Raw genomic sequence first — 15,933 nt, 5'->3', positions numbered from 1 at the left:
ACAGACTCCACACTCGGTGGCAGAATAGCGTTCTATCTTATCACCAACAAAAGACAAACGGCACCCAAATCGATTGAAATGCATGCATCTACAATAATTGCCGCAGCCACAATAGCCAAACAATACGGGAGCGGCACAGATAAAGGGCACGGTGGTTACTCGAAGCAGAAGAGAATAGCCAAACGGCAATCACTATTGACTAAAGTCATGAGACCTAAAGAGCCTCCTCATGACACTCCAGGCTACGGCTACGCGAGAATTCGTGATAAACAGTGTGACACCGGTAATTACCATTTTTTACGTAAGCGAGCATCGTATTCGAGTAAAGATCTTATCTATGCAGCATGTCAAAACTTGATGGACTTGTTCTTTTTTCTGGTGTGATTTTTCTTGTACAGGTTGTTTCTCGAGCTTCTCCACCCAGACGTGCTCACCTTCTTCTCGACCTCCATCGCTGGTGCATCCGTGCCATCCTGCTTCTGTTTCTGTAAGTTCTCCTGCAGCTTCTTTGCGAGTCTTTCTTTGCGCTCCTCATTGATCTTTGCGTAATCGGACCCCTTCTTGGAGATCTTTTCCTTTTTCGCCTTGAGCTTGGACTTGGATCTTGCGGAATGTGCCATTTGGAGGAAAGGAAGGACGGCAGGCTAGATATGTAAAATTTTAAAATTTATTTGAAAAACTTTTGGGGTGCACGGATGTGCCGATGCAGAGCATCCCAGAACCACCACGCGCGACTTTGGGGAAAAATCGACGCTGCTCGGAGAGCAAGAAAAAAAATTAGGACCTCGATTTTGATTTGTCTCACGTGACTAGAGTAAGGGCAGGTGGACGAGGTTTGCGGAACAAAAATTGAAAATTTTATATAAACTTATTCAGACATCATTGAGTATCATTAAAATGTGAGTACCAACATAAACAACAACAAATAACTAACATTATAGGGCTAACCTTCGTACTCAAAAGAGACTCGCAGCATCTGTGTTGGGCTGTGGTAAGAGAAAGGTCTGGTTGGATCCTAACGAGACCACCGAGCTCGCTCAGGCCAACTCCAGACAAGCCATTAGAAAGTTGTTCAGAAATGGTACCATTGTCAAGAAGCCAGTGACTGTCCACTCTAGATCTCACGCCAGAGCCTTGGCCGAGTCCAGAAGAAACGGTAGACACATGGGTTACGGTAAGAGAAAGGGTACTGCCGAGGCTAGAATGCCATCTCAAGTCCTGTGGATGAGAAGACTGAGAGTCTTGAGACGTCTCTTGGCCAAATACAGAGCTGCTGGAAAGATCGACAGACACCTCTACCACTCTTTGTACAAGGCTGCCAAGGGTAACACTTTCAAACACAAGAGAGCTTTGGTTGAGCACATCATTCAGGCCAAGGCTGAGGCCGCCAGAGAGAAGGTCCTGAAGGAGGAGGCAGAGGCTAGAAGATTGAGAAACAGAGCCGCTAGAGAAAGAAGACAACAGAGAATTTCTGAGAAGAGAGAGGGTCTTGTCAAGGAGGAGTAAGATCAGGTTAATATGTATGAGCCGTAAATTTCCACTACAAACTATTTTTTTGTTTACGTAATCTCCGCCCTACCATCTGGTTGGTAGCAGCGCTTAATCCAGAGGATCCCGCTGCCCCCCTTAAAATAAATATTCTTCTTTCGCCCTCGTTTCTACTTCTAATCTTTAATCCACGGACATTCTATCGACATCGCCATGAAAGCTTCACTATTCTTGCTCGCGCCAGCCATTCTGAGCTGTTTCTCTGCCGCTGCCAATGCCGAAAAAGCCAAAATCTTCAACTTTGACGTTCTCGAAGAAAAGGCTCTCAATCCTGTTCCTGGACAGGACGCCAAGAACCCGCTAGAGGGTATTGACCTAGACCAGCTTGTCAACGTCGTTTACATCACGCTCGAGCCTTCCACCGTCTTCGTCACCGTCACGAGAACTCTCCATCAGGTAGTCACCACTGCCACCACTACTGTGACCGCCGAAACAGACGAGACGCCGTTGTATCCCTTCACAGGCCCTACTTCTAAAGCAAAGCCACCGACACTGAACACAACTGCTCCTTCAGTGTCAGTGCCAGCAACCTCCACGTTGCCTCCATCTGGGAACAATACAGCTATTACTGCAACCAGCACAAAGCTTCTCAGCTCGTCGCACATCACGCCGTCATCTACTCTACCATCTTCAACGACAACAACGTACACTGAGGGCAAGCTTGACTTTGTCATCGGAAAGGAGAAGAAGGCATCGACAGATACGGAGACCGCATCATACTACGATGAGCTAGTCCAATTTGTTTCCTCTGTATTTTCTCCGCCAACTTCGGAGCTACCATCTTCTACTGGACCTATCGTCAGCACACCAACTTCCAGCTCTTCATTGGCTGTTTCATCCAGCTCGACAAAGTCCAAGACGCACACGTCCACACGGTCTGCGTCCATTGGCTTCAGCACTTCTGTGCTGCACAACACGACACACAACTCTACGAAAAACGATCACGACGATTACGGCGACGTTCTCGATGGGTTCAACCCTTATAAGGACCTGCCTCTATCAGACATCGACGTGAACTTTAGTAACGACTCTCCGCGACTGAACGCACGTGGTGTTGTCATTGGCATGTCTGCAACAATTTTCATTTTCGGTGTCTTTGCTTTGTGAGAGCAGCACCAATTTTTACAAAAAGGAGATAATTAATTTGTAGTTTAGACAGGACTTAAAAAAATCAGAAAAAGCAACTTAGCAGCTCTATAACACTATGCACCGACACCAATGCCGTTGGTGTTTCTATACATGTAAACTCCGTTGTTACCATCAATGAATTGGCACGATCTCAAACATTTCCACAAAGATTTCAGCATGTTCTCGTCAGAGTGTCTATAATGCTGGCCGAGCACCTTTTTGATGGCGTCGGTGGCATCTCTCGCGTGGTAGAACGGAACACGGGAAACGTAGTGGTGGAGAACGTGAGTTTCGATGATGTCGTGGAAAATGTGCTGTCCTATGAATCCAAACTCTCTATCGATGGTGGCAGCCGCTCCCTTGGCAAAGTTCCACTCTGAATCGTCGTAATGGGGAAGGGTAGGGTCTGTGTGCTGGAGGAACGTCACAAACACCAGCCAGTGGTTCACCCAGAGCCATGGGACAAACCAGTTGACCGCCATGTTGAGCAAACCAAACTGCTTGTACCAGAAGTAGACACCAGTGGCTACTAGGCCCAAGCCGAGATCGGAAAGCAGTATGTACCAGTAGTGTTCTGGATCGAAAACGGGAGAGTTGGGGTTGTAATGGCTCTTGCCCAGTTTCGACCATCCTGGGTGTGGCTGGCCCGTGGCATTTGTTGCAAGATAGAGCTGCAAACCGCCGAGTTGCTGGCCGATGAGTTTGAAGATCGAGTAGATAGGGGTGTCGTGGACAATCTCATAGATGTCGTCGTGCTCAGATTGCTCGAGCAGCTCGGCCTTTTTCCACGGGATGAAGACCGTGTCCTTTTGCAAGTTACCCGTGTGCTGGTGGTGTTTGGCATGGGAAAACTTCCACGAGAAGTACGGCACGCCGCAGTAGGAGTGCAACACCCAGCCGACAAGGTCGTTGACCCGAGGATAGTTGCTGAAGGCACCGTGGCCGCACTCGTGCGCCAGAATCCACAGGCCAAACCCAAACAGACCAATCCCAAACGACTGGAGACTGTACAGCACGAACCTGAGGGCTTGCGACTGCACAAGCGGGATGTACGTGGTGCCCACCCAGCCGATCACGGCCATGGCCAGGATGTCTCTGGCGACGAAATGGAGCGAGTACGGCAACGATTTTTTGAAGCAGTGTTTTGGGATGGCATCCAGGACCTGCTTGAAAGTGTAATCCGGCACTTTGAAGACGTCTCCATAGGTGTTGATGGCCGTCTTCTGCTCTGAGACCTGGCTCAGGGAGCCGATGTTTTTGGATCTCGACACGGTGGTCGATTCCAGTGCCAGACCGGTAGTAACAGCAGACATGTTGGAAGAAAAGAAATGTTGGGAGGAAAAAAAAGGGAGAAAATCCTGCAGCAGGGCCAATGGGAGGCGGGAGAGATGAAATTCGGATCTGGGGTGGGTGGACTACGCTCTTTACGTGCCATGCCAGCACCACTGGGGACAGCTGAGTGCATGTGCAGTTTTACTGGGTGCTGAGGAGGATCCAGGGACGGTCGCTGCTAGATCTCGTGCACTGAAATTTTTCAGCCAGATAGATCGACGCTGCACGGGTCGACGCGTCAAAGCCTCGATCGACGCGTCTGTGAGGGAGGTGCCTTTGACGGCAAGCTTGCTCGACATTGATGAAACGTACGTGGGGGGCTGGCAGTGTGCAAACACTCCGTCGAATGGCACACCATTGAACGGCAGACAACGGCAAACGTCCTCGTCGGCCGCCACCACGAACGACGCCCCCCAACAACTAGATCGTGGACGCGCCGGTGTGCCCGAAGACCAGTCTGTGGCCGCGAGCAGCCACGCGACCTGCCACCACCCTCCTGCTTTCCCCCATCTTCGCCCCCCACGCAAAACGAAACCCGCCAAATGGCTTCTAAATGGCTTTACCGTGTGAAAAAAATTTTGTTGTCGCAATTGCCATGGTTGAAGTGAAGAGAACTGTCAGAGTGACGACTACACAGCAGATCCTCAAGGATATTCCTCCCGTGCAGGAAGGGTTCCCTATGAGAGAGTGGGCCATCCAGATCTCGCTCGTGGACGACAAGGGCGTGGAACAGCCGGCGACCTTGTTCGAGAAGGTGACTTACCATCTGCATCCCACGTTTGCGAATCCGGTGCGTTCGTTCAAAAAACCGCCTTTCAGGATCGAGGAGCAGGGATGGGGCGGGTTTGACATCCCCATCACGCTGACTGTGATGGAGAAAGGCGGCGAGAAGAAGATCAACCACGACCTCAATTTCATGAAGGAGAAGTACGTTATCGACACGCCAATCACGATCAACACCAACAAGCCTGCGCTGCTGAGCGAGCTGGCCAAGACGGGGTATGTTCCGAGCGCGAACGAGGCGTCTGCGACGCCGGGGGCTGCGACTCCGGGCGCGACCCCTGCTCCAGGCCAGGCTGCGGGCGCCGCGGCAGCAGCGAAAAGAAAGGCCGGCACGGTTTCGGACTCGAGGACGACGAAAAAACTGAAGGGCGCGGCCACCAAGGGCGGCGTCGATCTTGAGCAGCTGGCAGAGTACCTCACAAAGCTGTCCGAGGACGATCTTCTCGGCGTCGTGCAGATGATCAACGATAATAAGACGCCCGAGATGAGCGTCAAGAACGACGTGGAGAACGGCGAGTTCACCATGGATCTGTTCACGCTGCCAGACACTTTGCTCAAGAGTTTGTGGGACTACGTCAAGAAGCGGGCCGAGTAGATGTAGATGTATTTTACGAGTGTATACAATACATGCGCTTATTCAGTGACTTGCCCAGGGCTAGACCGACCAGACGCGGCTGGTGTGGTCGCGCGAGGCCGTCGCTATGCCCAGCCCGTCCGGCGACACTTTGATCGCACTCACGGCGTCGCGGTGGCCGTCCATCGTGCCCACAACGGTGCCCATCACGCTGTCCCAGACCACGATTGACGAGTACTCGGCGTACGAAGCAAACAGCAGACGTCCGCTGCGGGAAAAGTCTATGGAGAGCACACCAGGGTTGTCCAGCGCCGCGACCATCGAGGACTTGTGGCTCAGACGCAGCGACGACGCAGAGTCGCTGAGCGAGAGCTCCTCCGTCTTATGCGGCCGCACGTGCTGGTGGACCATCTTGACCGGGTAGGTGGCCAGCTCGCTGTCGGAGCGAATGTCAAATAGCTTGAGCTCGCCGTCGTCGGTGCCGCAGGCAAACGAGTAGCCGTCGGGGAAAAACTTGACCGCGGACGAATCGTGGGTGAGCGAGATTTGGAACTGTCTTCTATTCAGTGGACATCGGATGTCCCACAGGTTGGACAGCCGGTCCGACGAGCACGACACAAACAAGTTGCTGTCTGTCGGACATACAGACAGCCCCAAAACGTCTCCAAGATGGCCGTTGAAAGTGACGGACTTGGTGCCTTTCTCCATGTCCCACAGAAGTATGGACTTGTCGCCGGAGCTGGTGAGGATCTGGGAGTCCCCCACAAAGCTCAGGTCGCTGATGTACTCCTTGTGGCCCTTGAAAATGGACACAATCGAGTTTCGTTGTTGTATCTCTGGGTTCTGGGAAGAATGCAGCTTGTACACTATGCACGCGTTTTCGAGCCCGCCGGTGGCCACCATGTGGCCGTTCGGCGAGATGTCGCTGCAAATCACGTACGGGTCGTCCAGCCGGATCAGGCCCTTCTTCAGCCCCGTGACAGAATCCCAGTACAGCAGAAACCCGTCCTGCGCAGCGGTCGCGAGATGTCTGCTGTCGGGATGCCAGCTGAGCGCAAGCACCTTGTTGAAATGGCCCCTCAGCGTCCGATAAGAACGGAACTGGACGCGGTCGATGGTGGTGCAATTGCCACTCATGGTCTGCAGAGTTGCATCTTTCACTTGCTGCTTCACTTTTGCCAGATGGTGCATCAGCTGCTTGGACTCCGCTTGCACAGACTGGATTTTAGCGCTCAGCATATTGCTCAGCTCCAGCTGTCTCGCATAGACGTCTCCCGAACCAACATCCATGATTATCCTTCAAGAACCAACAATTCTCCATCTTGTGCTACCTTACCTCTGCACAGCCACATGTTTCAGATTTTAAAATTAACAATAAGCGGTCTCTGTGTGTTATTGCCGTTTACAACCACAAATCCAGCTCCTTCACGCTGTAGTCTGTTTTGTCAAAGCACACACGCGGCGGTTCCGCCTTGAGCTCCTTCCCGACGCAATCCAGCCGCGGATAGTACGGCACCAGAGCGTCGCTGTTGTTTAGGTACATGCTGTTGTGGACCTGCCAGTACGCGTGCCGGACCTTGCTGGCCGGATGGAACAGCCCGGCAACCACGTAGTTCATCACAATCCCGTACCCAATAGCAACCCGGATGGCCTCCACACTCTCCAGGATCCGAACAATGACGTGCGGCGAGGTTTCCAGCACGTTTGGCCAAATCAGGTTCAGATAGTGGACAAATGCGTCCTCGTAACCCAACCCCGCACAGCCCAGTGCCATATGCTTCACCACGGTCGCGGCAATCTGTCTATGCACAAGGTCGCGGTCTGTGAAAGCGTCCTGCAGCAGCGTCAAAACCGCATAGACGTAATCTGCCCCCATGTCGCCAATGTACTCGAACATGAACGACATGGACTTCAGAATACCGTTCTGCACGTTGCGGTCGAAGTAGCGGTACTCGTTCATCATCGCCGGCAGCACGGTGTACGGCGAGCACGTTTCCGCCACGATTCCAATGGCCACGGCAGTGCACACGCGAAGTTGTCTCTCCTGGACCCGTAGATTGTTGAGTAACGTCACCAGCACGTCTGCGGGCCCTATTGCACGCGCAATGAGCCCGAACGTGGTGTTTGCGCTCTTGCGGATCTGCTTCTTGCGCGCCTTAAGCATCTCCAGCAGCTCAAAACTGATCCGCATCCACTCCCGGTGGTTAATGTACTCCTTGCCCCGGTCGGCAATGTCTCCGATAAGGTTGATCGTAGTCTCCTGCACCTTTTCGTGTCTGTTCCGCAGGATCGGTGTCAACGTGGCCAGGATCTGCGATATTGGCGGGTTCGTCATCTCCACACCCAAATTCTGGATAACGCTGCGCATGGCAGTTAAGATCGAGCCCAGAACGTCAGGATACACCTCGCCGAGCGCCTCGTACAAAATCGACGACAGCCGGACAAGCAGGTCTTCCTCGCCGCAGATCTTCAACACAACGCTGCTACGGGCTATCAAATCAGCAGCCTGCTGCCGAACCTCAGGCGTTTTGTTTTTCAAGCGATAGAGCAACGCGCTCATGATGTTCATGATGTGCGGCTTGACCCGAACACCCAGCGACACGAGAATGTTGCCGAACCCGTTCAAAACAACGCGGTCGTCGGTGGTCTGTCTCTGGAAAGTGAAAAGTAACCCGTCCAGTAGTCTATGCACGGTTCTGTCGTCCAGGTCGAAAGAGCCTAAAGAGGTGACCACTTTACTGGCGGTCTCGAGGGCCATGCGGCGGAACGCTTCTGACTCGTCCTTCATCGGCACCAAAATGTGCTCGATCACGCCGTTCGGGCCGATCTTGTTCGCAAGCGAAACGGATGCGTCCACACACATCCTCTCTATCCGTGTGTCCAGCGCCGTGCGCCGGTTCCAGAAATTGGAAAAAAACTCGTCGATAATCTTGCCTTCTCTGAACACACGACTGTCCACGCGCTCCATCGAGCAACACTGCTTGACAATCCGCAAAACCGTCCTTTTCATCTCGTCCTCCGGAGACGAGAACTCTCTGGTAAGCACCCTGAACACTTCGCGGGTATAGTAATTGCTATACTCCTCGTCCATCAGCGGAATGATGTACCCAATTGCAAGCAGAAACGCAGCGAGTCCACGGCCCCTGTGTCTGCGCACACCTTGCCAGAGAGGATCAAGAACTTTTTCGAAAACATCAAATCCATAAGGCGCAGAAGCCTCGGCTAGATTACTGATAGCTGTTGCTGCCAGTGTGCGCACACTCAGGTTTTCGTCTGTGATTGCCTTAGAAACACAGTCCACGAGGCCATTCAAGTATGGAAGTATGCTCGACCCCATCAAAATGGCAATCTGCTGCACGATCTTCACTCCCGTGTGCTTAGCGAGCCAGCTTTTTTTGGACCCGCAGACGGCGCGCAAAAATGGTAGCAGCGACTGAATCCCCAACGAAGACGCAATAACAGCAAAAGTGCGCGCAACCGTGTTTCGCACGTAGTCATCTGAGTGATCGATATCTGGACGCAAGACAGAAATCATATGTGCTAGACCAGCAGCTTTGGACAAATTTGAAATGATCTCTCGCCCTTCCAGCCGAGTGACCATGTCCTCGTCAATCAGCAATGGCATGATCACCACCAGGATCTTGTGCGCATAGGGCCTGATTAGCTCTTCGAGGCGGAAAAGCACTCTGCCGATAACTTTCACCAGTAAATGGCGTTCCTGATCTTCGAGAGACTTGCTCATTAGCAGAGGAAGAATAACGTCGAATATATGGTCGGCTCCAAAGTAGCGCGCGTTCTCTTGAAGCTGCCGCAATGATACTTTCCGGACTTGCGGCGAGCCATTTTTGATCATGAGTATGAGTTTCATGCATTGAATCTCTTTCCTTTCATCATTGCTCAGAGTGTCGAGATTTGTGTCCTTCGTGGTGATCAGTTTGCCGAAGACCTTCATATCAGTCTCTTTGAAAAACTGAATTTCCTTCAAACCAGGGACATCGTGGATGAGCTGCGGATTGAAGAACTTGAACTCCTGACGCAGCGTGCTTTCGTCTGGAATCATATATTGGTCGACATTCGTCAAAGAGTTGAACGAGGTCAGATCTGGAGGAATGCTGCGGTCCGGTTTGTAATCTGCAGGGGGCTGTATCTTGTGAAAGCCACTGGGCAGAAGAATATTCAAATTCTCCTCCGTCAATGGAATACCGTCAATGACTGGTGTTGGGGGCGGTTTCTCTTCTGGCTCTTCTTCCCATCTGGATTTACGTTTGGGCTCCTCTGCCTCTGCATCAGGACCCTTGACGTCCCATCGACGCTTTCTCTCGCGACGTGGAGGAGTTTTGTCTCTTTTTTGTAGTTGCTGCGATTCTTGGGCTGTTTCGCCCCTTTGTTCTTGCTTTTGCTTATCCTTGAACCGATTAGTCATCGCTTCCCGATAGCTCGAAGGCTTCGAGCCATCACTGACATCTTCCAGCTTATGCAGAGTATCGTACTTACGTTGCTGATACGAGTTTTCACGGGCAGAAATGGCCTTCTTCTGGATCTGTCTTGTTAGAGGGTCTTCATAAGATTCTGCTTCTTCGGTCAATTCACGCTGGAACTGATCCGGAATCGAGTAGGCTCCAGTAAGCTTTGTCCGATGTCCATTTTCTGACGATGGATCATCAAGTTGGATAACCTTTTGCGACATGCCTTTTGCAGAGCTTTACAAAATGAATATTTTTTTTAATTTTTATTTTATTTTCATATCGTGTCTTGCCACGGCTGGTGGCTGAGCTAATATGTTTAAGAATAGAAAAACAGAATTTGAAAGGAGAAAAAATCCCAATATTCTAAAAAACATACAGAAAAAGAGTCTTTTTGTTGAGTATGAGCTGGTGCAAACTGCTTACTTTGGTCGCGATTTCCGCGTCATACGTTCTTGCAGACGACTCAAACCTTTCGCTTAACGGTACCTGGTCATCAAAGTCAAACACTGTGTTTACGGGACCGGGGTTTTATGACCCTATCGATGAACTTTTGATTGAGCCGGCACTGCCAGGAATCAGTTACTCGTTCCACGAGGACGGCTACTTCGAAGAAGCCATCTATCAAGTCACACCAAATCCTAAAAACCATTCTTGTGCAGTCGCCGCGCTCATTTTCCAACACGGTACCTATGAAGTGAACTCGACTGGTTCGATCATCCTTACACCATTTGAAGTCGACGGAAGACAACTTCTGAGCGATCCTTGCAACGACAACGGTGTGTCCACATACTCCAGATACTCGCAGGCGGAGGTGTTTAAAAGCTACGAGGTGTCTCTCGATTCGTATCACGGAAGGTACAAATTGAGACTCTACGAGAGCGACGGATCACCAATGCAGCCGTTATACTTGGCTTACAGACCGCCTCAAATGCTACCAACTATCACCATGAACCCTACAGCAGGCGCCAGTGACGCATCAAACACAGAATCGGCAGCCGCGTCATCCACAGGGTTGTCAAAAAAGGTCAAGAGAGCTCTAGAGAATAGATACAGAACTAACGCTGTGAGGAAGTCAAAGTACAACTATGATCTGTTGTGGTATGTGTCAATAGCAATGATCCTTGTGGGAGGATTGATGGTTTGGAGAGGATGAATATTAACTAGCAATATGAACTATCTGTATAAGAATCAGAAACCTATTTCTTGATTTCGTAGATTCTTCTGAACTTGTCATCGATCTCGGCCAAGTAGTAAGATCCCTTTGGAATGTACTCGATGTCTCCAGATGGCTTGAAGGATTTTTGCAGATGGATTTTCTCTCTCAAGTTCAAACAAGCCTCGTACTCCTCTGGTGTCTTTTGTATTCTGCTGTCAAGCTTCTGTTGAATGTCAAGAACCTTGACAATGTGGGATATGTCTCCGGTAACCTTCACAGAGAAAAGAGAAGCAGCAAGTCCAGAACCATAGGAGAAAAGACCAATTCTTTTACCCTGTAGAGCCTCGTTGCCCACGTAGTACAACAAAGAAGCTAGCGATCCGTAAACAGATCCAGTGTACATGTTGCCGACGTTAGTTCCCACCTCCAGAGATGGGGCAACTCTCTCCTTGTGAAGAGGCTTGGCAACATTGACGAAGGTCTTCTCTAGAGCCTTGTCAGTCAAAGAAGCTTCGTAGTCAACGGAAGCAAGCCCCACGTCAACATCTGGGAAGCCAGACTGATCCTCTCTGAAGTCGTTGTACAGCATTCTTCCGTAAGACTTGGCAACCAACTTGCAGTTTGGAACGTGGAACACGTTGTAGTCAAAGAACTTCACACCAACAAACTTGGACTTGCTCAAGCCTTTGGCAGCAGCTTTCTTGGAGTAGCTGGCGTAACATTCATCGACCGCTTTGATGTAACATGTTTGCGAGAAGTGACCATCGACCACAGGATACTCAGAAGTGAAGTCTGGCTTGTAGAAGTCGTATGCATGTTGCATGTATGAACCTCTGATTGGCTCGAAAGCAATAGGAGCGTCTGGGCCGATCAACATGGCGACGGTACCTGCACCACCAGTTGGTCTGGCTGCACCCTTGTCGTAAATGGCGATGTCTCCACAAACAACAATCGCGTCTCTGCCGTCCCAGGCAGAGGACTCAACCCAGTTGATCGCGTTGAAAACAGCGTTGGTGCCACCATAACATGCATTCAAGGCGTCCACACCCTCAATGTCGGTGTTGGCGCCAAAGAGCTGCATCAACACGGACTTGGCACTCTTGCTCTTGTCAAGAAGCGTCTCAGTTCCCACCTCCAGTCTACCGATGGAATTAGGGTCGATGTTGTAGTTTTTAAGCAAGTTGCTGCAGACAGTCAATGCCATGGAGTAGATATCTTCTCTGTCGTTGACGAATGCCATCTTGGTCTGTCCCAAGCCAATAGTGTACTTTCCTGACGAGACCTTATCAAAGAATTCCAGGTCAGCCTGGCTGACATACTGGCCAGGAACGTATAGTTCGATAGCCTTGATTCCAACGTTCTGAGGGCGAGTCATTGTCTTTGTGAAGAGGTTCTATTAAATTAAGCAGTGGGTTTCAATATATCAAAAGAGGGAAATATTGATAAATCAGCTATTTTTTTTTTCTCACCTGCCCGACACGCTAAACGAGTATGCGAGCACCACAATAGAAAAAAAAAAAACTTTGCACCATGTTTTTGTCGAAACTATCCATTAATCATTAAAACCGGTATGTAGCAATGCGAGTATATAAAAAACCGTTCATTTGATGCGAGAGAGCCACAGTTGGTAGTTGCGAGCCGCGGAATCAGCCTGTGTCTCCTTGGCGGTGTGCGTCTCCTGTTTCGACAGCTGATATCCCCACGAGTCGAGCGGCAACTTCGGGGTATCGTAAAGCCATTTCTCGTCTAAAGCGGCAAACTCCGGTTGAGCCCAGTCCTGCAGATCACAATGGTGGACTTCCACGGTATCGTCGTTGTCGTAGAAATCCAGCGAGGGAGAGTCCTCCAAAAGAGAGGGCAAGGATCCCGTGTAGGTCGATCGGCGCGTCGATGAAATGCTGGGTCTGTATGAGTTTGTGTGCAGGTCTTCCAGAGCAAAGAAGTCCTCGTCGTCGTCGTCGCGTGTCTCAGGGGCCGGTGCTTTGAAGTTCGTGGTGGAGTATGTTACCAGCTTGCTGGTCTTTGGTGGTTTATTGGCGGATGAGTCGTAGAAAGAGTCCTTCAATTGGCACTCCTCGGAGCAGTAAATGCTACCAGAGTAGTCGTCAAGCTGCTTGTTGTCCACGATGCAGAACTGGTCGTGAAGGAACATCATCCCAAAGTTTGTCTTGATGGGTTTCAGAAGGATATAAGGATATATTTATATTGGGACTTGATGATGCGGAGACACTAGCCACACGGAGCCACAAAAATACACAGGTGAAAATTTTATCGTCAGCGTGGGTGCACCTTGGTGGGGCTTACCGCAATAGATCACGCGCATTTTAACAATACTTTTCGGCCACTAAGGTTGTTTGCTATGTACAGATGTGTGAGATTTTTTTCACCAGCCACATGACTCAGTACGACGCGACACGATGCCACAGCCAAGACCGATATACCAGAAAACTCCACAATACCGCGGTCAGGGGATTTGACAAATTGTGGATTATGTCAAACTAGGAACTTTCTAATGAGTAATTGAGCAAATATGACACATTGCGTAATCGCTTATCGAGAGCATCCTCAGATTTTAGTGCGGCGCCAGTGTCTAGCTCTGATTGTAGTTCTTTAAGAGCGCGTTTTGTCACGTCATCGTTCGGCAGCTCTCCCGTCTGCACAAAATGGTGGCCAAGATTTACCACCAGCTGGACCATCTGTGGATTGCTGATCAGGTACAGCGCCTTCTCTTGTGTGGAGCTGAGCAGCTCGTCGGTCACGTTCCTGAGAAGATCCATTCTCAGGCGTTTTCGGTCTTGGTAAAACAATTCCATGTATTTGGTAGCCACAGGAATGGAAATCCCGATAGAATTCGAGCGCGCGTTCTGCACCACGTCCTGGATCTCCTTGAATGAGTCAGCGTGCTCTGCAAACACGTCAAACGTCCATTCCGGAATGTCAGGGTAGAACATGAACAGCCTTTGGTCTCTGGTCAGGAAGTCAAACATGTCCAGCGGAGAATTGTATGGAATCATGTGTAGCTGATCTTCCAACGAGTTTCCGTCATACGACGACACGTCCAGCTCATTGTGGTGGATGCACAGGTCTCTCACTAGCAGCGGAACGCCCACCATGTCCTTGGCCAGCTGCTGCTCTCCACAGTTTAGCAAGGCATTCGCAAACGTGGCAATCTCGTTGGGGTCCAAAAATAGCGGGATTTGGACCAGCCGCATCTCCAGCAGGTTCAGCAGTCTGTTAGTGTCTTTCACGTTTCCGCAATGGTCCGCCATCAGCTGGAAAGTCGTTCTGTTTGGCTGCACTCCGTCCTCGTTCATCTCCGCCAGAATCTTGTCAAACAGCGCAGAATTGCGAGCAACAACGCACGCCGTCAACAACATGTTGTACGCGTCTACGTTCAGCTCAAACCCAGACCCCGTGAACACCTGCTTATACTGTCTGTAAGTGTCCTCTTCAAAATCCTCGTTGCTAGCCAGTGTGCAACTCAGACTCCGCACCAGCTCTTCCTGCGTGATCATCATGCCAGAGTCAATCACGTCCTGGAAAACCAGATTCACCAGCTCAGGACTCAAATAAAGACAGTACATCTTGAAATGCTCAAGAAACGTCTCCAGATGCTCTGGCTGCATATGCTTCGCCCGAGGAACCGGGAACTTTGCATACTCCTCCAAAACAGTTTGAATATTGAACTTGTCCTCCTTTTCGCTGAGAGATGCCACAAACCGACTGTAAAGACCTTCCTCTACCTCCTCGCGGGGGGTCTGCAACCGCATGTTCAGGATCTGTATATCTGTCTGGCCTTTCAACAGTCCCACAACAGCCTGGTAGTAGGCGGTCTCCTTGCCCTCCTGCTCGGCAATCATGTGCAACGTCTCATCCTCAGCAACAGCGTCCTGCAAAAACCGGTCCCCAAATTCCGAGAGACTATTGTTGAAAGCGGTGAGAAAATCGGGAGCCAGCTTCTCAATGCTCTCCATCGAAGTGTACTTGAGCAGCTCTGATTGCAAATTCTTGACGCGTTCTGGAGCTGGAAGCTTCTTAGGCTCGGTTGGGGGAGAATTGAACACCTTGAACCAGTCAAAGGGCTGGAACTGGGGCAATACGTCTTCGTCTGAGTTGGGCTTCTTCAGGATATCCACGGCATCAAAATTCAGATCGTCGTCATCCTCAAGCTTGCCTTTGGTAGAGTATGGACGCACAGTACGGATACCCGAAAACAGAGCCGGTCTCCTCAAGCACCTGAGCAACATGATAATGCTAGTAATTTTTTCCACTATTTTTTTTTTTTTTCAGACTAGATCAGCGATTATGTCAGCGCTCATTCCGTCGAGCTCATGTAGACCACTGGTGGTTATCGGGATGATGATGCATAACCTCACGCTACAACTGCGCATGGCCATTCGAATCATCATGCAAAGGCCACCATGCACCGCAGCGCAGGCTAAAATCTGTTGGAATGTCAGAGCTACACATTGCAGTGATTAATCTTACATTTTATTTTGATAGAGCTCAAAGACTAGGCAGAGGTTCATGCTCGGAGCGTCCCTGCTATGTACATACTGGAACAGACGTCTCTTAGCTGTCTTTTTCTTCCGAGGTTCATGGATTGTTGATTCGAGCAATATATGACTTGGAAATCAGGTTCCACGATCTCATAAACTTGGACGCGCAGTCGTTGATGCAGTTCTCTTCAACAGAAGTCAGGCTAGATGAGGGCTGTAAAATACACTTGTCAAAACAATTTTCAGTCAACGAGTTCACTAGCGACGTGGCGTACGCGGTGGCCATTTCCGTGGCGATGGAAGACTTGACTTGGTCCTTGACCTGCTGGGTCTGCACGGAGCTCAACGAGGAGCCCGTGCTTGAGTTGCTCTTGGAGCCTCCTAAACCGAGAAAGGACGACATTGAGTTAAATTCTAAACTTTGTGAAATGCACTAAAAAATAGTTT

General features: G+C 50.3%; 11 protein-coding genes across 11 annotated transcripts; 5 read left to right on the top strand and 6 right to left on the bottom strand.

The window, feature by feature from the left end:
* Positions 1-78: 78 nt before the first annotated feature.
* Positions 79-1,506, top strand: KL928_002550 (uncharacterized protein; the record flags this gene model as incomplete). Its single annotated transcript, XM_043203039.1, has 2 exons — positions 79-378; positions 964-1,506. 2 exons carry the CDS (start codon positions 79-81, stop codon positions 1,504-1,506), a joined length of 843 nt encoding a protein of 280 aa, XP_043059704.1.
* Positions 1,507-1,701: 195 nt separating this feature from the next.
* On the top strand, positions 1,702-2,655 carry KL928_002549 (uncharacterized protein; the record flags this gene model as incomplete). The annotated part of the gene is made up of 1 exon (XM_043203037.1): positions 1,702-2,655. One exon carries the CDS (start codon positions 1,702-1,704, stop codon positions 2,653-2,655), a length of 954 nt encoding a protein of 317 aa, XP_043059703.1.
* Positions 2,656-2,750: 95 nt separating this feature from the next.
* KL928_002548 (uncharacterized protein) lies at positions 2,751-3,989 on the bottom strand (the record flags this gene model as incomplete). The annotated part of the gene is made up of 1 exon (XM_043203036.1): positions 2,751-3,989. One exon carries the CDS (start codon positions 3,987-3,989, stop codon positions 2,751-2,753), a length of 1,239 nt encoding a protein of 412 aa, XP_043059702.1.
* Positions 3,990-4,603: 614 nt separating this feature from the next.
* Positions 4,604-5,386, top strand: KL928_002547 (uncharacterized protein; the record flags this gene model as incomplete). Its single annotated transcript, XM_043203035.1, has 1 exon — positions 4,604-5,386. The coding sequence occupies one exon, from the start codon at positions 4,604-4,606 to the stop codon at positions 5,384-5,386; it is 783 nt and encodes a 260-aa protein (XP_043059701.1).
* Positions 5,387-5,446: 60 nt separating this feature from the next.
* On the bottom strand, positions 5,447-6,655 carry KL928_002546 (uncharacterized protein; the record flags this gene model as incomplete). Its single annotated transcript, XM_043203034.1, has 1 exon — positions 5,447-6,655. One exon carries the CDS (start codon positions 6,653-6,655, stop codon positions 5,447-5,449), a length of 1,209 nt encoding a protein of 402 aa, XP_043059700.1.
* A 112-nt stretch (positions 6,656-6,767) lies between these two features.
* KL928_002545 (uncharacterized protein) lies at positions 6,768-10,052 on the bottom strand (the record flags this gene model as incomplete). Its single annotated transcript, XM_043203033.1, has 1 exon — positions 6,768-10,052. One exon carries the CDS (start codon positions 10,050-10,052, stop codon positions 6,768-6,770), a length of 3,285 nt encoding a protein of 1,094 aa, XP_043059699.1.
* Positions 10,053-10,231: 179 nt separating this feature from the next.
* Positions 10,232-10,984, top strand: KL928_002544 (uncharacterized protein; the record flags this gene model as incomplete). The annotated part of the gene is made up of 1 exon (XM_043203032.1): positions 10,232-10,984. One exon carries the CDS (start codon positions 10,232-10,234, stop codon positions 10,982-10,984), a length of 753 nt encoding a protein of 250 aa, XP_043059698.1.
* A 43-nt stretch (positions 10,985-11,027) lies between these two features.
* Positions 11,028-12,362, bottom strand: KL928_002543 (uncharacterized protein; the record flags this gene model as incomplete). Its single annotated transcript, XM_043203031.1, has 1 exon — positions 11,028-12,362. One exon carries the CDS (start codon positions 12,360-12,362, stop codon positions 11,028-11,030), a length of 1,335 nt encoding a protein of 444 aa, XP_043059697.1.
* Positions 12,363-12,587: 225 nt separating this feature from the next.
* KL928_002542 (uncharacterized protein) lies at positions 12,588-13,142 on the bottom strand (the record flags this gene model as incomplete). The annotated part of the gene is made up of 1 exon (XM_043203030.1): positions 12,588-13,142. One exon carries the CDS (start codon positions 13,140-13,142, stop codon positions 12,588-12,590), a length of 555 nt encoding a protein of 184 aa, XP_043059696.1.
* Positions 13,143-13,485: 343 nt separating this feature from the next.
* Positions 13,486-15,234, bottom strand: KL928_002541 (uncharacterized protein; the record flags this gene model as incomplete). Its single annotated transcript, XM_043203029.1, has 1 exon — positions 13,486-15,234. The coding sequence occupies one exon, from the start codon at positions 15,232-15,234 to the stop codon at positions 13,486-13,488; it is 1,749 nt and encodes a 582-aa protein (XP_043059695.1).
* A 142-nt stretch (positions 15,235-15,376) lies between these two features.
* On the top strand, positions 15,377-15,923 carry KL928_002540 (uncharacterized protein; the record flags this gene model as incomplete). Its single annotated transcript, XM_043203028.1, has 2 exons — positions 15,377-15,442; positions 15,564-15,923. The coding sequence occupies 2 exons, from the start codon at positions 15,377-15,379 to the stop codon at positions 15,921-15,923; spliced, it is 426 nt and encodes a 141-aa protein (XP_043059694.1).
* Positions 15,924-15,933: the final 10 nt, after the last annotated feature.

The sequence above is a fragment of the Ogataea angusta genome, assembly GCF_019207475.1.
Source record: "Ogataea angusta isolate 61-244 chromosome Unknown 61-244_NODE_5_length_850226_cov_91.758892, whole genome shotgun sequence".
NCBI classification, from domain to species: Eukaryota; Fungi; Ascomycota; class Pichiomycetes; order Pichiales; family Pichiaceae; genus Ogataea; species Ogataea angusta.
Note: the sequence above shows the minus strand (reverse complement) of the source record. Positions and strands in the feature narration are given on the sequence as shown.